A 25,423-nucleotide genomic window follows, 5' to 3' on the forward strand; every position below is an offset into this window, starting at 1 on the left:
ATATATGACAAACCCACAGCCAACATCATTCTCAATGGTGAAAAACTGAAAGCATTTCCTCAAAGATGAAGAACAAGACAAGGATGTCCACTCTCGCCACTTTTATTCAACATAGTTTTGGAAGTCCTAGCCACAGCAATCAGAGAAGAAAAAGAAATCAAAGGTCTCCATATTGGAAAAGAGGAAGTAAAACTGTCACTGTTTGGAGATGACATGATACTATACATAGAAAATCCTAAAGGTGCTACCAGAAAACTACTAGAGCTCGTCAATGATTCTGGTAAATTTGTAGGATACAAAATGAATACAAAGAAATCTGTTGCATTTCTATACACTAACAATGAAAGATCAGAAAGAGAAATTAAGGAAACAATCCCATTTGCCATCACATCAAAAAGAATAAAATACCTAGGAATAAACCTACGTAAGGAGACAAAAGACCTGTACTCCGAAAACTATAAGACACTGATGAAAGAAATCGAAGATGACACAAACAGATAGAAAGATATACCATGTTCTTGGATGGGAAGAATCAATATTGTCAAAATGACTATACTGCCCAAGGCAATCTACAGATTCAGTGCAATCCCTATCAAACTACCAGTGGCATTTTTCACAGAGCTAGAACAAAAAATTTAAAAATGTGCATGGAAACACAAAAGACCCTGATTAGCTGAAGCAATCTTGAGAAAGAAAAATGGAGCTGGAGGAATCAGGCTCCCTGACTTCAGACTATACTACAAAACTACAGTCATCAAAACAGTATGGTACTGGCACAAAAACAGAAATATAGATCGATGGAATAGGATAGGACATCCACAAATAAACCTACACATCTATAGTCAATTAATCTAGCAGAAAGGAGGCAAAAACATATAATGGAGAAAAGATAGTCTCTTCAATAAGTGGTTCTGGGCAAACTGGACAGCTACCTGTAAAAGAATAAAATTAGAACATTCTCTAACACCATATATAAAAATAAACTCAAAATGAATTAATGACTTAAATAAGACTGAAAACCATAAATCTCCTAGAGGAAAACATAGGCAGAACACTCTTTGACATAAATCATAGCAATATAGTTGCAAACTTTAATACTTCACTTTCAATGAAGGATAGGACAACCAGATACAAGATAAGTAAGGAGAGGACCTGAACATCACAAGCCCATTAGGCTTAACAAACATTTACAAAACATTTCACCCAATGACAGCAGAATTCTGCAGTGTAAGCCCTGACAAGTAGCTTTTCTTTCTCTTTTTTTTTTGTAATGCAAGTGCCTGACTTAAGCTTTGATTTCCTGAGGCACCCACTTCAAAGAAGCCATCTCAAATAATAACACTGCCAGCCACACAACTAGATAAAGACCTACCATCCCCTTCACCCACCCCCATCCGAGCTCCTGTAATTTAGAGATCTCTGATTGATTTTAAATAACTGACCATTTGGCTATTTGCCTTTTTCTTTTCTTCTTGCACTTTAATTCCCACTCTTACATTTTAAGTTCACAAATAAGGAATGAACTAGTGAAACTCCAATAAAAGCAGAACCCCAGGCCTGCCTGTCTGTTTCTCTCACCCTCTCTCTTTCTCTCTCCCTCCTTGCCACCTCACTATGTAGCCCCAGGTGTGTCATGTAACCCTCCCCTCCAGACCGGTAAGTAATAAAGCTTGTCCTTTCCACAGTTTACTGATGGTTATTGCTGAAGAATCTTGCAATCATATTAAGAACCACAAGGGTTGGTCCAGCCATATGACTGGTTCTGACAGGGGAACCCAGGCCCAGGTGAGTGCTCCCAAGCATTTCTAGCTGATAGCATCACTATTGATAGACTGAGGGTGGCACAAAACAAAGACACATTCTTTTAAAGTGCACAGGGAACATTCTCCAAAACAGGCCACATGTTAGTCCACAAAACAATTTTAAAAGATTAAAATGATACAAAGTATCTTTTCTAACACAATGAATGAAATTAAAAAAAAAATTAAACTAGAAAACTGGCATATATGTAGAAAGTAAACAATGCACTCAAACAACCAAATAGCCAAAGACGTAGTCACAGGGAAATCAGAAAACACCTTAGAACAAATGAAAAGGAAAACACAAGATACTAAAATCTATTACATATAGCAAAAGAAGTGTCCAGAGGGAAATTTATAACTGCAGATGTCTACATTAAAAAAGAAGAAAGATCTTAAGCCAATAACTTAACTGTATACCATAATAAACTGAGATAAACAAAATACAAAATAGAAAAACAATAAAGGAAAATCAACAAAACCAAAAGTTGGTGTTTTAAAAAGATCAAAAATTGGCAAAGTCTTTAGCTACCAAACTGGATAACTCAGATGAAATAGACAAATTCCTAGAAACACACAAACTTCCAAAACTGACTCAAGAGGAAATAGAAAATCTGAATAGACCTGTAACAAGTAGTGAGATTGAATTATTAATAAAAAACCTCTCAACAAAGAAAAGCCCAGGACCAGACGGCTTCCATGGTGAATTGTACCATTTAAAGAAGAATTAACACCAATATTTCTCAAACTCTTCCAAAAAGTTGAAGAGGTGGGAACACTTCCTAACTCATTCTATGTAGCGAACATCACTCTGGTATCAAAGCCAGATAAAGACATCATAAGAAAAAAAATTACAAATACCTGTGATAAATACTGATGTAGAAATCTTCACTAAAACATTAGCAAACTGGATTCAATAGCATATTAGAAGGAGTATACACCATGACCAGGTGCAACCCTGCAAGGATGGTTTAATATATGAAAATCAATCAATGTAACACACCATTAATGGAATGAAGAGTTAAGAAAACCATAATTCAAAAAGAGTCATGTACCAAAATGTTCATTGCAGCTCTATTTACAATAGCCAGGAGATGGAAACAACCTAAGTGTCCATCATTGGATGAATGGATAAAGAAGATGTGGCACATATATACAATGGAACATTACTCAGCCATAAAAAGAAACGAAATTGAGCTATTTGTAATGAGGTGGATAGACCTAGAGTCTGTCATACAGAGTGAAGTAAGTCAGAAAGACAAAGACAAATACCGTATGCTAACACATATATATGGAATCTAAGAAAACAAAATGTCATGAAGAACCTAGGGGTAAGACGGGAATAAAGACACAGACCTACTAGAGAATGGACTTGAGGATATGGGAAGGGGGAAGGGTAAGCTGTGACAAAGTGAGAGAGTGGCATGGACATATATACACTACCAAACGTAAAATAGATAGCTAGTGGGAAGCAGCCGCATAGCACAGGGAGATCAACTCAGTGCTTTGTGACCACCTAGAGGGGTGGGATAGGGAGGGTGGGAGGGAGAGAGACGCAAGAGGGAAGAGATATGGGAACATATGTATATGTATAACTGATTCACTTTGTTATAAAGCAGAAACTAACACACCATTGTAAAGCAATTATACTCCAATAAAGATGTAAAAAAAAATAGAATGAAGAGTTAAAAAATATGATCATCTTAATTAATGCAGAAAAACCATTTGACAAAATCCAACACTCTTTCATGACAACAGCACTCAACATACTAGAAATAAAATAGAATTTTCTCAGTATGGTAAAGGCCATATATGAAGAAACCCTTGTTAACATCACACTCAATGGTGAAAGACTGAACATTTTTCCTTTAAGATCAAGACAGAGATGCCCACTTTTTCCATTTCTATTCAATATAGTACTTGAAGTTCTACCCAGAGAAATTAGGCAAGAAAAGGAAATAAAAGGCACCCAAATTGGAAAGGAAGAAGTAAAAGTATCTCTGTTCAGAATAACATTTCTTATATGCAGATAACCCTAAAGAACACACACACACACACACACACACACACACACACACACACACACACAAACTGCTAGAACTAATTTATGAATTCAGCAAAGTTGCAGGGTAGAAAATCAACACATCAAAATCAGTGGCATTTTTTTTTGGCTGCTCCACGTGGCATGTGGGATCCTAGTTCTCCAACCAGGGATCAAACCTGCATCCTCTGCATTGGAAGCATGGAGTTTTAACCACTGGACTGCCAGGGAAGTCCCAGTTGTATTTTTATACACTAGCAATGAACAATCTGAAAAGAAAATTAAGAGAACAATTACATTTAAGCACAAAAAAGAATAAAATACTTAGGAATAATTAAACTAAGGAGTTGAAAGACTTACACACTGAAAACGGAAAAACATTGCCAAAAGAAATTAAAGAAGACATAAGTAAATGGGAAGACATCCCATGTTCGTGGATTTGAAGACTTAATATTGTTAATATGTCAATACCACCCAAAGCCAATCTATAGAGATTTGATGTACCCCTATCAAAGTCTCAATGGCATTTTTTCAAAAAATAGAAAAACTCATCCTAAAACTCGTTTGGATTCTCAAGGGATCCCAATAAGCAAAACGGTCCTAAAAAAGAACAAAGTTGGAAGACTCATACTTCTTGACTTCAGAACTTACTGCAAAGCTACAGAAATCAAAACAGTGTAATACTAGCAACATGACAGACTGTACACCAACGGAATAGAACAGAAAATCCAGAAATAAACCTTTGCATATATGACCAATTGATTTTCAAAAAGGGTGCCGAGACCATTCAATGGGAAAAGGACAGTTTTTTTCAACAAATACTGCTGGGACAACTAGATATCAACATGCAAAAGAATAAACATGGTCTCTTACCAAACACCATATATAAAAATTAACTCAAAATGGATAAAAGGCCTAAACATAAGAGCTACAATCATTAAACTCTTAGCATCTTTAGAGAGCACTTAGAAGGAAACATGGGGGGAAAGCTTTATAACATTGGAGTTGGCAATAAATCATTGCCAAATCCAATGACATAGGCAACAAAAGAAAAAATAAACTGGAATTCATAAAAATGAAAAAGCTTTATGCATCAAAAGACATTATCAACCGAGTAAAAAGGTAACTCACAGAATGGGAATTATTTTTGGAAATCACATATCTGAAAAGCTATTAATATCCAGAATATAGAGAGAATTCCTCCAAGTCAACAACAACAAAAGAAACAACTCAATGAAAAAATGGGCAAAAACCACTTCCACCATGTGAGGATACAATGAGAAGTCTGCAACCTGGAAGAGGCCCTCACCCTTGCATGCTGACATCCTCATGTCAGACGTCCAGCCTCCAGGACTGTGAGAAATAAGTATCTGTTGTTTATATTTAAAAAATAGGCAAAAGGCTTGAATTATTTTTCCAAAGAAGACATACAAATGGCCAATAAGCTCATGAAAAGATGCTCAACATCACTGATCATTAGGGAAATGCAAACCACCTCACACCTATCAAGATGGCTACCATGAAAAAAATCAGAAAATAGAAAGTATTAGAGAGGATGTGGAGAAACTGGAGCCCTTGTGTACTGTTGGTGGGGATGTAAAATGGTGCAGCTGCTCTGGAAAGTAGTTTGGTGATTCCTCAAAAAATTAAAACTAGAATTACCATATGATCTAGTGATTCCACTTCTGGGTATATACCCTAAAGAACTGAAAGCAAAGACTCAAAGAGATATCTATATACCCATGTTCATAGTAGCATTGTGCACAACAGTTAAAAGGTAGAAGCAACCCAAGTGTCATCAACGGATGAACGGATAAAACAAAATGTGGTATGTACGTACAACGGACTATGACTCAGCATTTAAAAGGAAGGAAAGTCTTTCAAGACACTGATGAAAGAAATAAAAGATGATACTAACAGTCCACCTAGAGGGGTGGGATGGGGGGCTGGGAGGGAAATGCAAGAGGGAGGAGAAATGGGGATATATGTATATCTATAGCTGATTCACTTTGTTATAAAGCAGAAACTAACACACCATTGTTAAGCAATTATACTCCAATAAACATGTTAAAAAATTAATTAATTAATTTTTTAAAAAGATGATACAAACAGATGCAGAGATATACCATGTTCTTGGATTGGAAGAATCAACATTGTGAAAATGACTCTACTACCCAAATCAATCTACAGATTCAATGCAACCCCTATCAAATTACCAGTGGCATTTTTCACAGAAGTAGAACAAGAAATTTTACAATTTGTATGGAAACACGAAAGACCCCGAATAGTCAAAGCAATCTTGAGAAAGAAAGAGCTGGAGGAATCCAGGCTCCCTGACTTCAGACTACACTACAAAGCTACAGTAATCAAGACAGTATGGTACTGGAACAAAAACAGAAATATAGATCAATGGAACAGGATAGAAAGCCCAGAGATAAACCCACACACATATGGTCACTTTATCTTTGACAAAGGAGGGAAGAATATACAATGGAGAAAAGACAGCCTCTTCAGTAAGTGGTGCTGGGAAAACTGGACAGCTACATGTAAAAGAATGACATTAGAACACTTCCTAGCACCATACAAAAAAATAAACTCAAAATGGATTAAAGACCTAAATGTAAGGCCAGACACTATCAAACTCTTAGAGGAAAACAGGCAGAACACTCTATGACATAAATCACAGCAAGATCCTTTTTGACCCACCTCCTAAAGTAATGTAAATAAAAACAAAAATAAACAAATGGGGCTTTTCTGAAAAGAAAAGAAAAAGAATCCCAGACATCTGAACAACAGAATTAGCAGAGCTGACCGACAGGGCCTGGCCCAGCACAGATACTGAGAGCTGATGTGGTGGAGTCTGGACAGAAGAGTAGAGACTAGCCTGCCCAGGGCTTGAGGTGCAGAACCTGCAGGGCCTTGGGGCTGTGTTATGAATTCTCAGTTCTGTCCCAGAATAATGGAGAATAGATTTGAAGAGTTAAACTCATGGAGGTGCAGTGTCAGGAGGTTACTACAGAAGAGGAACAAAAGTTCAGACTGGGAGTGTGGACGTGAGAGGGAATGAAAGAGGATGACCTCAAGCACCTGTGGAGCAGTGGCTGACAGCTTGGGTCAAAAATCCAGTCCCAGCAAGTTTTAAAGAACTGGAAACACACAAAATCTGTTCTCTTATCCCAGTGCAATTAGGCTTAAAAAATCCCCAGAAAACCACTATCAAAAAGCTCATGAGGAAATTAATAACTATATTACCTCAAATCACCACGGAAATTATAAAATATTTTGATCAGAGGTTAAAGAAAATGCTACATATCAAAACCTTTGGAATGCAGCTAATACCACTAGAAGGAATTTTATAGCCTGAATGTCTGTATTATAAAAGAAGAAAGGCTCAAAATCAATGCACTACACATCTCAAGAAACTTTCTAGAACAAAAAAGTAACCCAAAGATAGAAGAGAAGAAATAAAAGGAAGAAGCTAATGAAATATACAATAAAGAATTACCATCAAAGTGATGAGCTCTTTGAAAAGGCGAATAAAATATATAAATTCAGAGAAATCACCAATATCAGAATGAAAAACAAGACATCACTGCAAATCCTGCAAACTGTGAAGAGAAAATATTATAAACAACTTTATACCAATTAATTGGAAAACTCAGATAAATTTAGAAGTGTATCAAATTGTTAGAAAAGCAGTATTTAACAGAAAGAAGAAATAGAAAACCCAAATGGTACTAAAACTGTAAAAGAAATTAAATCCAAAATGGAAACCTTACCCTCAAGGGATGTAGACATGGGTGATAAATATGTAACAGCAAAATGTCGATCATAGCTCATAGGTAGAAGGTACCTGAGAGTTCACTGAAGAATTTTCAATCTTTTGTATGTTTGAAACTTTTTGAAGTAAAAGATCATAGGGGAGCAATCCCACTCCTGGGCATCTATCCGGAGAAAAACATGGTCCAAAAGGATACATGCACCCCAATATTCACTGCAGCACTTTTTACAATAGCTAAGACATGGAAGCAATCTACATGTCCATCAACAGAGGAATGGATAAAGAAGATGTGGTACATATATACAACAGAATATTACCCAGCCATTAAGAAGAATGAAATAATGCCATTTGCAGCAACATGGATGGACCTAGAGATTGTCATACTGAGTGAAGTAAGTTAGACAGAGAAAGACAAATATCATACAATACCACTTATATGTGGAATCTAAAATAAAAAATGATACAAATGAACTTATTTACAAAACAGAAACAGATTCACAGACTTAGAGAACTGAACTTATGGTTACCAGGGAGAAGGGTCCGGGAGGAATAGGGAGTTTGGGATTGACATGTACACACTGCTATATTTAAAATGGATAATCAACAAGAACCCACTATATAGCACAGGGAACTCTGCTTAACATTATGTGACAACCTAAATGGGAAAAGAATTTGAAAAAGAATAGATACATGTATATGTATAACTGAATCACTTTGATGTACACCTGAAACTAAGACAACATTGTTAATCAACTATACTCCAATAAAAAATTAAAAGTTAAAAAGAAAAACAAAACCCTCCTGGCCCAGATGGCTTCACCAGTGAATTTTGCTAAACATTTCAGGAAAAAATAACATAATCTTGCACAAACTCCTCCAGGAGACTGAAAAAGAGGGAATACTCCTTCAAGTAGGCTTTGAAGTCAGTGGTCCTAATACAGGAACAATTCACACAACAAAACCTAAGACAGCAGCTCCTCACTTCTGCCCCACGTGGTCTGGGGCACCTGAGCTAAAACTCAATAAGGGGTGTCCCCTGGGTATGTCGTGCAGACCCCACCCACTTTGCCAGCTTGGGCTCTGGTGGAAGACAGGTTGAGGTGGGCTCACCAGGATGAGGCCACACCTGCAAGCTGCTGGCCAGTCCCACCTAGACACTGCCCAACACTGGGCTAAGGCCTGCTGCTCAGAGGTTCTGCTGAGATCTGGAGTCACAGCTTCATTCCCATTCTGTGTCTTCGACTCTGGGCAAGCCCCGCCCCGCCCCCACCCCCACCCCGTGTCCCACTTACAGCCCGTGCCTCGCCAGAGGCCGGGGGCCAGCCTGCCATGGCCTCCATGTCATGCAACTTCTGCGTCTGCTTCAACTGGTTGAGTGACGGCTTCAGCTGTGTGGGCCCAACTGTCTTGCTTGTCCACTCATCCACCAACTTGTGCAGGTCGTCCGTGAAGGTGCCTTTCTTGTTGTTGCTGTTGTTCACCTGCGCCTGGATGTGCAGGGCAGGTTGGGGGCCCGGCTCAGGGCCCGGGACCAGGCTGCTGGTGGAGGACCCTAGAGAGCACACACAGGCCAGGGTTGGTGACACCACACGCCAGCACCACTGGCTGGCTGCAGTCATTCATACAGCGGTCTCGCTTAAGCCAGGCAACACCTTGCTTCAGGAGATGGTCTGCACTGGGGGGTCCATGCAGTTTTAGACACAGTGGAGCGACCTCAGGGGACTGGGCATTGCCAGGCAGCCATCACCCATCTCATCAGCCAGGGGACAGGATCCCAGCTGCTGGCAGCCTCACTCAGCATCCTCTGTGCCCACACTGCCCAGGACCACCAGACCCCCATGTGAGAGAGTTTAGAAAACTCCTGGTGCAGCTGGACACAGACTGGGGGCAAATTCCTCACGCTTCTGCACTCTCAGCTCTAATATGAGGATTCAGAGGTGGTTCAACAATACTTTAGGCAGAATGCTTAGCAGCTGCTGCTATCCTTCCAGCAAAGGGAAAATGCTTGCAATAGGCTGGATTGCTGATGTTTCCGTGAATGATAATGACTTGGTGATTTGGAATTTAAGACACAGAAATCACGCCTCTCCTCACCAGAGTGTGTAATAACAATAAAGGATACAAATACCCAGAGCCTTCCGACATGGGTCTACAAGCTTGGTGCCAACGGAGGGGCTGATGCCTATCACAGGAGGAACTGGGAGGCCCGGCTGCCCGGGAAGGCCTGGGGCTGTGGCTTAGGTGGAGCTGGACAAAGGTGAGCGCACTTGGCCACTTCACTCAAAGATCTTTTTTAATGACCAAAACAGGACTTTTAAATTTTTTTGAATTGTGTCCCTTTCCTTCCCCAGCACATAATTTCTTATTGGCAATTTTGGATAAACCAATTTTTAAATTTTCTGCATTAAATAAATAACCTAATGACCATCTCTTCAAACAAGCCATTGCAATATGTAGTTTACTTTAGAGGCTAGCAATGAAACAGCACAGACACAAACAGTTAAACATTAGTGATGAGATTTTACACACGCTGCTATTTCTACATGAACATTTCAGCCAGAAAAGAAAAACAGATAAATTAAAAAAAAAAAAAAAGGCATGAGATGAGAGCAGTGGGCGGCCCAGGTAAACTGATACCCATTTTGTCCTGGCATCTCTCCTCTGTGAGGGGCACTCATCTTTAGCACTTCAAGGAAATACTCATTCCTACGGTTTTGGAAAAGGAGCCAATTAATGATTGGTAATATGTGGATGTTCCGGAGAAGGACAGCCTGTTAGATGTGAACTGGCAAGAATGCACAAACTCTAGGAGCCATGGAGACTCAAAAGGGCGCCCGAGGGCGGCTATCTCGCCAGGCGGAGGCCAAGCAGCACCTGTGAAGGGTGGGCGCAGAGCAGGCCCACGCCCGGCCACCCGCTGGGCCCTTGGCTCCCGGTCTAGTTGCGGAAACCCTGATGCACACTAGCGACAATAAAGCCCATGCGATGGAAGCGGACAAGGGGTAAAAAACCCGATAATTACGACTGCTGTGCTCTTTGCCTAGACAGAGACGCTTCAAGGCAGACCCTGCAAGGGAAGAAGAAATGACACAAGACCACAGGGTTAGGCAGGACAGCACACATGGGGGACAAGCCACCACACTCTAAGCAAAAGTCATCAGTGTGTGAGGAGGAGCAAAGGCCAGCAGTTCAGAGAGAAGGGACCAGCCTCCTGGGCTAACTGGGCGGCCCCCAAGTCAGTGTGGAGGTTCACACGAGCTTCGCCGAGGGGCGGAGGTGCAGGGCCAAGCCCCAAGCTTCAGGTAGAAGTGTGTGTGTCTCTAGAAGCATATTCAAAAAACAAAAGAGAGAGAGAGAGAAAGGAGAAAAAAAAAAAAAAGCAAAGCACACTGCTTGGCTTTCAAATGTAAGGTTTCTGGGAGCCCCGCTGGTTGAGGCAGGAAACCCACTAAGAGTCAGCCAGGAGAGCTCTCAATGGAGCAGAGCCTAGCTCTGCCCAGAGGGAGGCCCATGGGCAGTTTTCCAAGTGCAAAAAGATACATTGTTTTGCAGGTTTGAGGCCAATCCCAGATCCTGGACAGCTGCCCTGAACAGGCCAGTGACAAGTGTGGTGAGGAAATCTGAGGGATCCTATCTAGAGAGGTGGGAGGCAGGGCCGACCCTGATTCTCTGTATCGCTGCTGCCTCATCTGGTATTCCAGGTCCACTGGGGCAGGGCGAGGCCTCCTTATTGCACCATGACTAAATGCTGCCAGGCCCTGTGCTCCCCAGAGGCTGTCTGTGCTAAGACAGATGGGCAGTGACTTTAGTGTCTGGCACTGACAGTCAGTGCCCACCTGGAGGGCAGATGAGTTGCCTGGGAGGGGCTGCTACACCCAGCTTACCCAGTGGCATCCCAGGGAGCCAAGCAGGCAAACGTGGGATGGGCAAGGACGGCTCAGGTGTCCCCAAGGTCACTCAGCAAGGCCACACTAGCACGGAGGGTGTCTGTGCTCCGGCCCACGGCCCCGTCGCCTGGAGCACAATTCCCTGCACACCCCATACTCCCTGGAGGGTGCCCGCCACACAGTCATTCCTAGCACTCTCGCTGTGGAAGGCAAGATGCTGCCTCCTGCATTTGGGGACGGGGACAAAGGCTCCTTGGGGAAGAGCTGTGCCCACTGGGCTCAGAAACCTAGCTCAAATTGAGTTGCACTTATTTTTGCTCATTCTGTTGTGTTCTATGAGGCTGACTTGATAAAAAGGGAGGTGATATTCTGTTGGGGTCTCTAATGTGCTAATAAAACCAAAAAAGGCCAGCAATCCAGACTGACTGATTCTCAGTGGGAACTTTGAAGTGTTTTTGCTGGTCTGTGTCCTGTGATGGACCCCAACTGAGAGCACAAGGTCCTCTGGGGGCTCTGAGGCACGAAGGGAGGAGGGTCCTGGGCTCTGTGAGCATGCAGGGCACCAGATGAGTGCACGTTTCCTAGTCAGATTCCTGTGGTTGTAGCGTCCTCTGGGCCGTAGCAGTCCCCTAGAGATGACCCTGGGACATGGGACTAATCACTCTGCCAGGTCCCTGCAGCCTCACAGTAGCAGGTTCTTTCAAAAGGCTTCTCTGTGCCTGCCTGGCACCTCCCAGTGCAGCTAGAGCTCTGCATTCAGAGCTCACAGGAAAGAGAACACGCCAGCCAGCCCCAGGAGCTGCCTGGTCAGGAGTGCTAGACAGAGCCTGGGCCTGCGATCAGGGCCCCAGACCGACCTTCCCGGGAACCCAGGGTCAAAGCCATCGGCCACCAGGACACGGTGCTCAGAGCCAGAGAGCGATACCAGCCCACTGAGACCTCCACACCCTCACCGGACACAGCCCGAGGAGATGGAGCACGGATAGCCCCCAGCCTTCCATGCCCTCGCTGAACACAGGCCCTGAGATGACCGGAATACAGACAGCTCCCAGCCCTTAGGGTGGACCTTTAAACACAAACCAACCAGATTCGGGTCCCTCCACACTGAGGCCACACTGTCCGGCTCAGTGCAGAACCACAGCTGAGCAGGCATCGTGTGGCTAACCAGTCCATACTCACACCAGAGCCCTTGTCCATCCTCAGGTGGCCACTTGAATCTCCTCCCCCGTGTCTGTTCCCTGGCCTGGGTCCTGCCCTCAACACCCACCACGCAGACAGATTCTGATGAACAAGCCTCCACCCAGCCCTGCTCAACCCGTACTGTGCTAGTGTATACATCGAGTTCCTGCCTACAGAGCCAGCAGGCTACAAGGCAGCAACACAAGGGCACGAAGGCCACACAGGACCCACAGAGGGCCCACATGGGACCCACAAGGGGCCCACTTACGGCCCACAGGAGGCCTACAGGGGACCCACGTGGGCCCACAGGAAGCCCACATCAGGCCCACATGGGGCATAATAGTTTTAACCAGCCCCACCCCTGGTTTCCCATGAAGAGTGAGTCTTCCCCTGTAGGACTTCCGTCCTTAGCCAAGGCTTGGCAAGAGCTGGCTTAGAGGCCCCAGAACGACTCAGAGAAGCTTCCACAAGGGCAGATGCTAGGGACGCAGGGCTTGGCAGCCTCTCCCAGCTGTTGGGAAAACTGTTCTTCCCAGACTGCAAAGGAGCAACACACTGGATGACCTAAAGCCTTGTCCTGGTGCAGCACGTGTCTGCAGGAGTCGCCCACAGAGCCACCAGCCACCTGCCCTCACAGCCAGGCCAGGGGTCTCAGGCAGCACCCAGGCCTGTGTGCAGTGAGGCCCCCACACCACTTTGCCCCCACATTCACTTTGGCATGGAAACAAAGGCTGCTCCTGGTGTGGACGGTCAGCACTTCGGGCACCCAGTGCCGTCTAGACCCTTGGACCGCTCAAGGGACACCTCAAGTCCCAGAGTATCCGATGCGGGCAGACTGCTCAAGAAGTGGGCCAGGCCCTGTAGCCACGACCACACCTGCTGTTTGTCAGTGTTCAAATACTAACGAAGCTCACGGGAACTGGGGCCCGCAGCCTCAGTGTGGACCAGCCAGGGGCCTCCCCACCTTCCCCGTGACAAGAGGGGTACCGCCAACGGTCAGCCTTTCACCTGACAGTGGCATTAGACACTCTGTTCTGGCACCAGAAACAAATGGCCTATAGAGCCAAAACATCATTCCGGGCGTCTCTGTATCCGGCCCCCTAGTCTCGAGCCAAGACAAGTGCTGAAACTCTCCTGTGCAGCATGAACAGGGAAGCAGGATGTGTCTCGGCTCTGCCCTAGGGTGACTCCACCCTGAGCTTCACTCCCCAGCTGGCACAGGGCCTGCCCTTCGGACAGCTCGACCTGAGTGGTCGTAGGGTGGGCTGGGGCTTTGTGAGGGGGTGTCTCCTCCCTGGGTGACCTCCCCTGCCTGAGTCCCCACAGGGAGAGATGAGAACACTCCCAGGTGAGGGAAGGACCTGGGGGCTGCACAGCAGCCCCTGGGGGTCCCAGAGACAAACGTGCTACAGCATGGGCACCTGGCCTGCTGCTGATGGACACGTGCGAAAAACACAAAGCAGACCCCATCGTTCTACATGCACAGAGAAAGTCCTGGAAGGGTACCCGCACCTGCCTCTGTTCAGATGAGGAGGAGCCAGAGGCAGGGAGGATCAATGGGTCTGACAACAGCTTCTGACTAACAGCACACAACCACTTCTGAACACGACCACGCACCCCCACCCCGCACCGACTCCAAGCTTCCCTGAACCCTCCACTGGCCGCAGGGAGGGTTCTGTGCCCAGAGCCTCAGCCCCACATCTGCCCTTCCCTGCGGGCCGGCCTGCCTACTGCTCCGACGGCTGGCCTGTCCCGGCACCCACCCCACAGAGGCGTCCAGGCTTACCCTCCCTCCCCCGGCTCTCCATCCTGTGCATGGTTGCCTCACCCACCCCAAGTTACCTCCTCACCTCCTGAAGCTGCCTGCAGCTCCACCCCAGTCGCCCCCACCCATCTCCAACCTCTCTCATCTTCTCTGAGCTTCAATGAAGCTGGGACCTTCTTTCTGTACTCCAAAGCTTAACACAAGTTTTATTTTCCTAGCGTCTTGGCTCCTGTTCAGTTCAAGGCAGCAAACTGAAAACCCTCTTTTGGCTTTAGCTCTGGGCTGGGCTAGCTGCCCCCACATCCCCAAAGCCGTGGCTCTCAGCACCCAAGTTCAAGCTCCCTCCAGCCCTCGCAGCCAACCCAGATCCCACCGAGTGGGCACACTTCAGGGTCTTCCAACTGCTCTGCATGCCCTCCTCTCTACAATCTTTGCCCAAAGTCCCCCTGCCTCTCAGCCCTCAGGGGCTGCAACCAGCTTTGAATCTCCCTCCAGTCTCTCACAGGCATGTACTCAGTCTCCTCTCGGACCACAAAGCTCCTTGGTCACCCAGAAACCAGCAGACTGAGGACCCCTAGAGGGCTTGGCAAATGCCAGAGCACATGGGACAGGAGGGGGTGCCCTGGGGCATCCCACCCCGTTAGAGCAGCAGGAGCTCAGGCTGAGCCTGCACATGCCCCCAGTTGGAGGCCTGTGGGCGAGAGGGCCCAGGGCAGGAACCCACAGCACAGTCTCGGACCAGCAACCTCAGACCATGTGGGGGCCAAGCTGTGGCCCGAAGACTAGGAACTCAGCCAAGGTGTGCCTAAAAGCGCCAGGGTGTGAAAATGAGCAGTACCATCAGATTCACAGCATCAGAGGAAATAAGGCCTTCCAGGCCAGCAGGTACCACTACCTAAAATCAACCTGCCTAGGCCTGGTCCCTGGCTCCACCAAGCCATGCCTCACACATTCCTTTCCTCCTGGCCACAGAGACAGAAGTATAACATAAAACTTTTGTCCCTACTGTGCCTCAAAAAAAATTTTTTTTAGCCTGGAACAATAATTAACGATGCAAATGAAAACCCTCAGGAAAAAAAAGAACCACGTGGGTAGAAAGGTAGCATGGCAATGACCTCGGGGGCGAACGTGGTGCTGGTCACTCACACACTTTTATTCTAAGTGCCCTGCTCTCATCTGCTTCCCACGCCTGGCCAGCCACCCTCCCAGCAGTGATACACATACTTGTCCGACCATGAGACACCTGGAGACCCAGGTGCCCTCACCACAGCTTCTCAGGCAAGAGCCAGGCACACACGGGCAGAAGAGGACCAGTGAGTGATGCCATGAGGTAAGCAGGGAGCCAGGATGCATGCAGGCCTCCCAGCCCCCCACCCAACTTAGCAACTAACCAGTAGCCCCATGACACTCGAGCTGAAATAGGGCCCCTGTTAGTGGACAAGAAGCACTGGGCAGTCCCTGAGCATTTCTATGTGGTCCTATGCCTCCAACCTGTCCCTCCCACAGGAGGGTGCCAGAGTCCCTCTGATGGGGATGGACACTGAACGCTGATGGACGGCTGCCATGGACGTGGCCTCAGATCACAACAAGCACAATGTATCTTTATTGTACCAGCAAAAGCCACATGCCCTAAACCAGCATGTACAATCCAACTGGTTAAAAGCTTAACTTTTCCGTTGAAAAACAAAAACCTGAAAACCTCACAGCTTTTGAATCATTGGCCAATTGAGCTGAGGAATGAAAACGATTTTGGACAGCCTGAGCAGATGTGCCACTCCTGGACATGGAGTCCTTGGGTACTAGGAGGGTGTTCCAGGGAGTCTGACTGGGACTTGAGTTTTGGTTTAGCAGAGCTTTGAGGAACTGAATAATTGACTTCATCTCTGAGGTCGGTGAGATGAGAAGGAAATACACCAAGTAAAGTGCTCCAGCTAGAGACAAGACCAGGAGGGGCCGGGCCCAGAAAGGGAGGCACAGCAGGAGGCTGGGAATCACATCTCTCAGGGTTAGAGATTCCTGACGTGACCAGAATGGAGAGGGGGGCTGGGACATCCTAGCTGGAGCACGTTCTCTCAGCATTTCCACATGCAGGGAGTGGGGCAGTGGGTTAACAGTACTGGATGTTGTGATACGGCCCTTGTACAGAAGTTACACCCTCCAGTGACCTTCTAGAACTGTCTCAGCTTGCTACATGCATGTCTTCAGAGTCCAGACACGTGTGAAACACACCATGCGTCTAGAGAAGGCCGGGGTTGTCTTTTTGTTGTCGCTGGAGCTGGGGACAGCGGACGTGTAAATTTGCCACAATCGCAACAGAAATAAAACTACGTCCAACATAAAAAAAGAAAAAAACACTAAACAAACGAGTGACGAGAGAAATGCAGAGCACCTGGGGGCCTGGCGGCAGAGTGCCCAAGGCCAGGAGTGGGTGAGCCACTGCACATGCTTTTGGTGTCCGGGCATGAGCCAGCCAAGAGCATGCACTGGCGCTTTCTGGGGCCAGAAGGGTGGGCATGGACGGGGTTCCGTTTCTTATATTAAATAGGTGATTTCAATGGGGTGGGGTAGGCGTCCTACAGAATGTATGGAAGGTAATGAAGACAGGGAGGGGCAGGGGAGAAACCAAGGGCCAGGAGGTGATAAAATACAAAAGAACAAATACAGACAGATGGACACAGACACGGGTCCACTGAGGAATCGAGCGCGAGGTTTGCTACTAGACTTATAGGTCACTCTCTCAGACGTTGGGTGGTAAACCGTCCAGCCTGCAAATGAATATAGAGGGAAGAAAACAAAGAGACAGGCATCAAGTACAGTCTCTGGGATTCCTCCTACACACCACAAGCCATATCAGCCTCTTCACTTAGCATCCACGGCTCCACCTAGCCCAGCCCAGAGGACCACAGCCACTGACCATGTAATGCAAAGGAGGCAGTGTTGGAGCGGAAAAGAAGCGGACCCCAGGAGAGCGTGCGGGGCAGGGTGGGGGGTGGGCACCGGCAGCGGTCACCACGACTTCTCTGGACAGAGATGGTGGGGGGTGGAGCACCTCATCGCGTAGCTGCTACGTCCACGGCAGCGGTGACGAGCATTTCCTCCTCAAGGCCAATCTCCCAGCTCGAGAGCTGTGCCCTCGTCCCCCCAGCTGGCCCTCCTGACGGAAGGACCCATGTTTAGTGGGGAATGGGGTGGGACGGGGTGGGCTAGTGCCTGGGAACCGGCGCAGAGCACGCAGCAGACGCCACATCTGACCTCTCACTGGTCCTGGCGCCTTCCCCAGGCCGGCTCTTGCAAAGCGCACCTCCCTCTGAGCTGCTTACAGCAAGACTCCACGATGGGAAGGCCATCCACTTTTTTCATTCAAAAGCTACGTCTATTACTTTTTTCCTTAAGAAGCTGTCGGCAGCCTTGGCCGCAGCTCACGTCCCCTCTATGCCACACGGGCCCTACGAGGCTAGCACATGCTCGGAGACGGGCGAGCTGGGAATCACCTGGGCCATGCGCTCCGCCTCCATCACTGGCCAAGCCGGAGCAGATGTCTGCAGTCAGGGAGGCCCGCACGGAGCAAGGCTGCTGGGTCTGAACTGCCTTCCCACATGGGTCTGAAGCTGCTGCGGGCCCTGCCCCAGCTTGGGCAGGGTCCTTAGCAGGAGGGGCTCTGCTGCAGTCTGACAAGTGACCTGGGTTGGGGGGAGAAGGGGTGACAGGCACGATGAGGCACCACAGGACAGACCAGCCAGCTCAGGCCATGTCTATCCTCCCTGCTCTTTGCTGGGTGACCTTGGGGAAGCTGAGTCCCTGCAGGCAACGGGGGCATGGCTGGGTCGCCCATGTGGGGGTGTCAGGAAGATCAAAGAAAACGACCACTCTTTCTACTAATCACCAACACTGTGCCAGCCTGTGTTGTGCAAGTGCAGTGAAAAGACCACAGCACACCTGGAGATGCACACCTAGGCTCAAAGGGGACCTGTGGATTTCCTCACTCTCGTAAGTCTCATGTTAGCTTTAGGAATTGGCATGGAATTCATGTAGTTTTGTGTAATCCTTGTAATCCTTGGATGTGTGCCCTGCAGGTTATTCTGTAACATGGAGAGGGAGGGCTTAAGGTTAACTCACTGCTGGCTTCCTACCTGGCGCATTTGGGGATTTCAGCTCCCTGGGTCCCCACCCCAGAGTGTGGGGGCTTGGGGTCAGGGTGCACTCTCAGTGCCTGGGCACTGCGGTTAAAGGCTAGGGGTGGGGGAGCCTTACCATCCTCTCCCCCCAACCAAGGCAGCTGTTCGACCCCCTCTGTCAGGGGGTGACATATGCCTGAGAAACGGGGTCAGAGGAAGCAGCCTCCATCCCAGGCAGCATTCTGCAAGGAGGAGCACACTGCAACCACAGGTGGCCGAGGACTCCGCGAAAGCCTGCCCCTCAGTCCTTCCTTCCCGGTAGGAGGGGCAGAGGCCCGAACTCTCCCAGGCCTGAAACGGCTTCCCTGCTCCAGTGCAAGGAGATTCAAGAAGCGCTTTTTCAGGACTTCGTGCCTGCCTCCCGCCTGCCCGGCCCCCACGCATGAGGGCGGCCAGGAGGGCCCTGGGCCAACCTGTGCTGGAGGCCACGACCTTGAGCTGCTGCACCAGGGGGTTCAGCAACTTCCCCGCCTTCAGCTTGCTCTTGCTGGACCTTCTCCGGCGGCCGACTGGAGGTGCCGTGTGGAAGAGACCCAGGTTGGGGGGCAGCGGCTTGCCTAGGCGGCGGTACAGTGCCTCGATCTCCTGCTTCTGCTGACTCTGTAGCTCCGAGATCTCCTTCAGATGCCTGCAGGAGGGAAGTGAAGAGGGAAGCCAGGTGGGCATTCTGCTTGATTCCAACACGAGGCCCCTGCAGGAGAGCCCGGGGCTGGCAGGACAGGTGTGAGGAGTGCGGCGGGGAGCCCACAGGGTAGCCTGGGCAGATGGGCCACGCACAGGGGACACGGGGGCATTTAAACATCACTTTCTGTTTACATCTAAGCCAAGTGGGAGTATCACTGGGGGCCTCTGGCATCAACACACCCAGCAACAGAGAACTCCATGAAGCCCAGCCTAAGGAGATTCAAGTTTTCTGATATCCAGACTTGTGACATTGCTATGTTTTTTAGTGGTAGGGGGAGTGGTATGAACAACTTCACACATTTATGCTTACAACACAAACCCTAATCACGAACATGGGTGAAGCAACAAATAATCAGTGCTCAGAACTGGAGGGCTGCCTCAGCTTATCAGGCAAATAAGTGTTACTTCCTCCATGTGAGGGAACAGGGCCCAAGAGGCCTCTCAGAGGAGAGGAAGGCTGCACAAGCAAGTCTACAGAAGACATGTTATTATCCAGGGACCCAGGGCTCCAGCCCTGGCCAGTGGAGCTTCCAGCTCAGGTTGACCCCACAAGCAACATCATCCCCGGGAATAGAGTCGAGATGACAGGTCACGTGGGTAGGAAGCTGCCATGACGACTCGGGTAGAATCACTGGTTGTGGGCAAGGGCAGTTTCTAGAACAGTCCAGGAAAGGGCCCGGTGGTCCCTGCTGGCCTTCCTCAGGGAGCATGCAGCTAGGACCAGTGTTGGGGCAGGGGAAGGGGAGAGCGGGGCTGAGGTGAGGGCGGGGCTGGGGCTCTCCGCGCAGAGCCAATAGTGGGAGAGAGAGGCACGGGCTCCTCCTGCCCACGTCTCCCATCTCTGGGCCCACTCCAAGAGCCCATGGCCACTCCTTCCCAAGGACTCCGGCCTCTCCCCACCTTAGTAACTGTACAGTGGGGCGCTCTTGCCCTGAAGGAGACTTCACGGTGTAGCTGTACCTCAGTGACCCTGACCACAGCAGGGGCAGGTAGAACTTGCAGGGGGAGAGAGCGAGTGTGAGCAAGGCCTGTGTGTGAGGCCAAAGGATGAGGGGAGGTGTGGCCCTCAGAGACCAGGGACCAGGTCTGACGGCAGGGACATCACCTGTACCCTGTCACCCGGCCCAGGCAGCTCAAAGTGCACATGGCAGGACCTGGACTTCAGCTGCCGGACACTTCCCTGACACCATGGCCCGGACCCGACCTGGTCCGCAGGACCTACTTCTCTCGAAGACTCTGCAACTCCTTCCTGATATCAGCATCCTCGATCTCTGAGTCATTGTCACTGCTGATGTAGGAGGACTGGGAGTGGAAAGAGGTCACGCTGATGGTGGGGACCTTCACGCCCATCCTGCTGGGTGTCTCCAGGCCTGGGGAGCCAGCCCGAGAGGACCTGTGCAGGAAGGCAGTGGCCTTCTTCACAAAGTCACTGGCCACACCACCACCGCTGCCAGGCAGGGAGGTGTGCTTCTGCATGGAGGGCCTCCTTCGAGGGCACTCGTCCCCAGAGTCACTGGACATGGGCTCGCCCATGCCGACCTCGATGGAGGAGGCTGTCTGTGCCCGCCGCACAGCCAGCTTCATGTCTGGGCTGTGGGGGGCCTCGTCCAGGTACACGTCAGGTGGGGCTGAGTACCGCAGGCTACTGGGGGAGGCCAGAGTCCACTCATCCTGGGTGCTGACCACTGAGAACCGGCCCACAGTTTTGGCTGGCGAGCTGCCATCCTGCTGCCCTGGCCACTTCTGAGGGGATCCCGAGATCAGAGTGCTGTGCGTCTGGGGGTGGCTCTCCAGGCCACGCTGAGTCAATGTCCCCGGGCAGCTCTGCGTGGACTCGGCCAAGGTTTCCCCAGGGACCCTGCTGGTCCAATCTGTGGGCTCCAGACGTGCAGGGATGGCAGAAGCAGGGGCATCCTTGGGAAACAGTGGAAAGGAAAAGATTCCACACAAACACCATCAGAGAGCAAGCCCGCCAACCCACTGAGCGTCTCACTGGAGAAAACTCCTTACCTGGGGGACACTGGGTACTACGGGCGAATCTGAGGCCACCTGTCCTCCTTCACAGCCCAGCATGCTGCTCAAAGATGATTCTGCTGTAGGAACATCAAAATCATTACTCAGGCTGGTACAGAGAACAAGGGCAGGAATGGCCCAAAAGCAGCCAGTCAGAAGAGAAAGGGAGTGGCACTGAGAAGGTGTGTGTGCAGCTAGGAAAACGAAAACTACTGACATCCTAACCCTGTCACTTCACAGGAGACTCCTTAGAACCCAGAAAAGCAGGGAGACATCAGCCCAACACCACTCAGGTCCCTGAAGACCCCTGCTCCAGACCCTCAGGCACAGCCAGGCCCTCTACATACCTGATGACTATCACCTGTCTCACCTGTCCTCTCTAGACCCCTGACGATGTCACCCTGTCTCACCTGATATCTCTATCACCTGATGGCATCACCTTCTCTCTCCCTGACATGTTCCGATGATAAAAGGGTCTTATGAGGTCCTGGAAAATCAGATCAATAAGGCTAATTCCTAACCCTGCTGCTCCAGTGTCTAGGGAAGGTTCCCGTCATCTGAGGCTGTCTCAGTTCCCCATCTACAGGTGATATTTCTGATCAGCCTTCCCAGGTTGCTGTGAAGAGTAAACAACAGAAGCAGAAGGACTTCATGTGTGGGCGTCTGGCCTGAGCTGAGACCTGCACACAGCAAGAGAAAGCTGAGGCTGTGCGTTAACCCGAGATGGACTGACATGCTGTGGGGGGTTGGGGGTGGTGACAGGGGCTGACACAGCCTCCAGCCAGGCTGGGGGGCTGCCCCCCTCACAGATTCCTGGGAAGACCTAGACCCATCTGGCATGCAACCCCAACCCTAGACAACACATGACACTCCTCCCCACGTGCCTGTGGCGGGGATCCTCCAACCTTGCTTTGCACACTTCCAGGGACAGAAGGCTCATTACCAACAGCTCTGCCAGAAAAGTTCACCTCTTCCAAACTAGAATCTGTCTCCTTAGAACTCTCCTATGAGTTTTGTACTCTGGAAGGTTCCAGCACTTGAAGTCACTGATGCTGCAGAAGGAGGCCCATGGTACACATCTCACGGACAGAAGTCAGGAGATGGAGCAGGCACTCAGGTACAACCTCTCGCCTTCTCCCTTCCTCAGCACACTCCTGCTTCACCCCATGACCCTCATCTTCCCCAGGTAAACATCATATGCTACAGCTTCTGACCCCAATTACAGCTGCCTCACCCCTCTCAAGTATGGCATCTATAAGAGAATGCCCTGTCCACGGGTCTAGCCAGAATCCAACGGTCCACTCCCCTTGCTCTGTGAACTGGGGGGCTGTGCCTGCCACTGACACACACCCAGGGTCCCGTTACAAGGTCAGCTGGATCCTTATCTTGCTAATCTCCCAAGGAATTCCAGGCCAAGAAGGAACCAACACCTTAGAAGGTCAGACCAACTCCCTTGGGCTGAAACACAGGTGTTCAGATAATGAAATGAGAACTACAGCGAGAGTCCCTGCAGAGATGCCTAATACCCAGGAGCCACGGAGGAAATCCTGTTTCAGAACTTCACAGATGGCTCCAGCCTGGCAGCTCCCGTGGACCTGCTGGAACTCCCCAGTCCCAGCCCTGTACTCTGTCCAAAATAGAAACAGTCATCTTGTAACCTTCTAAAGAAATGGAAGCTAGGGGTGTCCACCAGAATATATTGAGAGCACTGGGGGGCCAGAGAGGCCCTGATAACATCCCAACACACAGTCAACAGGGCGTTCACCCATTTCCACAGACAGAGGACTTTCTCTCCCTGGAGTGTGAATACATGGTTTGTGCTAGAACTCAGTGGGTTTTAACTAAGGCTTTATCGTGATGAGCTCCTGCCACATCCGGGTCCCATCCAAGATGCTGTGGGGATGAAGGGTAAAGAGGCAGAATGTTTCAGAGTAAGGAAGGCTGGTAGCGCCTATGGCTTGTTACCTGTCACCGGCAAGGACGTGGCCTGCTCCAACGTGACATCTAACCCAAGGGCTGTTTCTGACTTTTCCAACTGAAGAAAGAAACAAAAAGGAAAGAGCTGTGAGCCTCACTTGCTAACACCTCTGCAGCAAAACTGCAAATCCTCTCCCCCAGTCCAAAGGCTGGGCTCCTCCTCCCTAGGCCACTCGAGCAAAACACGCACGGGTGGGTCAGGCAGGGGTCCCCGAGAACAGGACGGCCTGGGCTGGGGTAAGGCGGCTCTATATGGCCAGGATGCCTGCTGGCCTGGGTTAGAGTCAGTCCCCGCCCCTGTCCAGACCCCCACCTGGGGACAGTGCCTCTGGGTGAGGTGGTACTCACCGCAGGCTGGGGCAGCAGGGCCAGGTCACCCCCAGAGGCCTCTGTGCGGGGTTCGTCCCCTCTTGGGGGCTCTGGGGTGAAGTCTCGGTCACCTGCCTCCACAGGGGTCCCGGCCAAGGCTGAGGAGGTGGGCACATGCTCCTGGTAGAGCAGAGTCCGCAGCTTCTCATCCAGGCTCTTGATGGTGCTGTCCACGAAGCCCACCCTTGGGGGTGGCCCTTCCCCATCTGACTCCAAGGCTGAGGGCGGCTGAGGGGGGGCGGCAGGTGCCAGCGGGGGGCTGGGAAGTTGGGGAGTGGCCAGGCTGATGGCCCCCACCACAGAGGGGAGTGGAGGAAGGGGCTGGCCCAGGGTGGGCTGAGGGGCCCCGCCAGGGGCACCAGACACAGGGGCCAAAGCCAACAGGGGCTCCCCCCTGGTGCTGGGCTCTCTGGCTGAGCCAGGATCCCCCGGACCCGTGGAGTGGGATGGGGCCTCCAGAGATGGGGCACAAGGCCCTCGGCCTGTGCCAGGGGCCTGTGCAGCAAGCTGGGCATCATGAGTCTCCACTGGTAGCCAGGGGGTCTTATGCTCACTGGCCGGCCCCTGAGGGGTCCCTGGGACCCCTGCCTGCACGGCAGCCCCTGTTGCTGGCTCTGGCTTAGGACTGGCAGCTGGTGGGGCCATGTCTTGGGGCACAGCAGTCACGGGAGGGGATGATGGCACCAGAGGGGATGGTGCACCACCAGGAGGGTCCCTGGGGCCTGCTTGGCTCAAAAGCTGCAGACTGGCCGAGAAGCTGGGCTTTTCCTTCGAAGACAGCTGGTCTTTGGAGAATGCTGGATCTAGAAGAAACAGGGAACATGCCTCTATACTAACCTATTCTGGTCCTATCTACCTGGCACTTCGCTAGCCAAAAAGATGCTTTCTATGAGCTGGCGGTGCCCTACACACCAGTCCTCTCTCCTTTGCTCAGACATGCCAACGTCATGCCTGTGCTGGCCTCTGCCTGAGACATCTTGCACAGGTCTTCCCGCAGCCCCACTTCCCACCTCAGGCTATGCACCAGCAGTGTCCCATTCAGCTGCACTAGCATACCCACACCTTCCTTCTGATTTTTCTGTAGCACCAAGCCATCAGGCATAACCCATCACCTGTCTGTCGACTGTCATTCCAGCTCCATAAAAATATGGCTCTGGTCACCCTTGCACTGGTCCATTCGACAAAACTGTAAAATGAAATTATAAAATCTAAGTAGTGAGCTGTACACACTCCCCTGCCCTGGAGTGAGCAGGAACTTCTGAGGAACCAGACACCGTGCTTTGGTAAGATCAGAAGCTCAGACCAGAGAGAGGAGATCAAGATGGAGGAATAGAAGGACACCTTCTACTAGTTCACCTCCCCCTATGAACACTTCAAAAATATATCAAATGTGGAGCAATTCTCACTACAATCAAACCAAAGACTGGCAGGAAGACTCTTATACAACCAAGGCAGTAAAGATCCACTTGGAGTTGGGTAAGAAGCCATCAGGTCAGAACCGGCACCCCTAGGAGGGGACACAGTAGAGAGGGATTACAAGGGCTTGGAGATCCTCCCTGGGGAGTGAGCCGTTTGAACACATATTGGGCTATAACAATCCTAGAATTCACTTGTGAAGAGTGTGAACACTCTTGCTTACTCCTAGGAACAAGACAGAGGAAGCAGATTGAAACTGCCTGGGACTCTGGTCAACTGTTCCAACACGTGCCCTAGCCCACACTGAACACCCACTCCGGCACCTCTAGCTCCAGCA

The 25,423-nt window shown here is 49.6% G+C and overlaps 1 protein-coding gene across 8 annotated transcripts in view; it reads right to left on the reverse strand.

The window, feature by feature from the left end:
* WNK2 (WNK lysine deficient protein kinase 2) overlaps positions 1-25,423 on the reverse strand; it is a gene marked incomplete at its 5' end in the record, with an annotated part of 155,085 nt that overhangs the window by 16,628 nt on the left and 113,034 nt on the right. For 4 of the 8 annotated variants that reach the window (XM_082656714.1, XM_082656720.1, XM_082656719.1 and 1 more), the window contains 9 exons: positions 8,914-9,173; positions 10,644-10,688; positions 17,119-17,217; positions 17,944-18,132; positions 19,041-19,255; positions 20,534-21,225; positions 21,322-21,404; positions 23,290-23,359; positions 23,650-24,473. In XM_082656714.1, coding sequence (XP_082512840.1) covers positions 8,914-9,173; positions 10,644-10,688; positions 17,119-17,217; positions 17,944-18,132; positions 19,041-19,255; positions 20,534-21,225; positions 21,322-21,404; positions 23,290-23,359; positions 23,650-24,473 — 2,477 coding nt within the window. The remainder of the gene's footprint in view (positions 1-8,913; positions 9,174-10,643; positions 10,689-17,118; positions 17,218-17,943; positions 18,133-19,040; positions 19,256-20,533; positions 21,226-21,321; positions 21,405-23,289; positions 23,360-23,649; positions 24,474-25,423) is intronic. The other 4 variants (XM_082656713.1, XM_082656716.1, XM_082656717.1 and 1 more) reach the window with 4 other exon arrangements.

Source organism: Grampus griseus, assembly GCF_964374135.1.
Source record: "Grampus griseus genome assembly, chromosome: 6".
NCBI classification, from domain to species: Eukaryota; Metazoa; Chordata; class Mammalia; order Artiodactyla; family Delphinidae; genus Grampus; species Grampus griseus.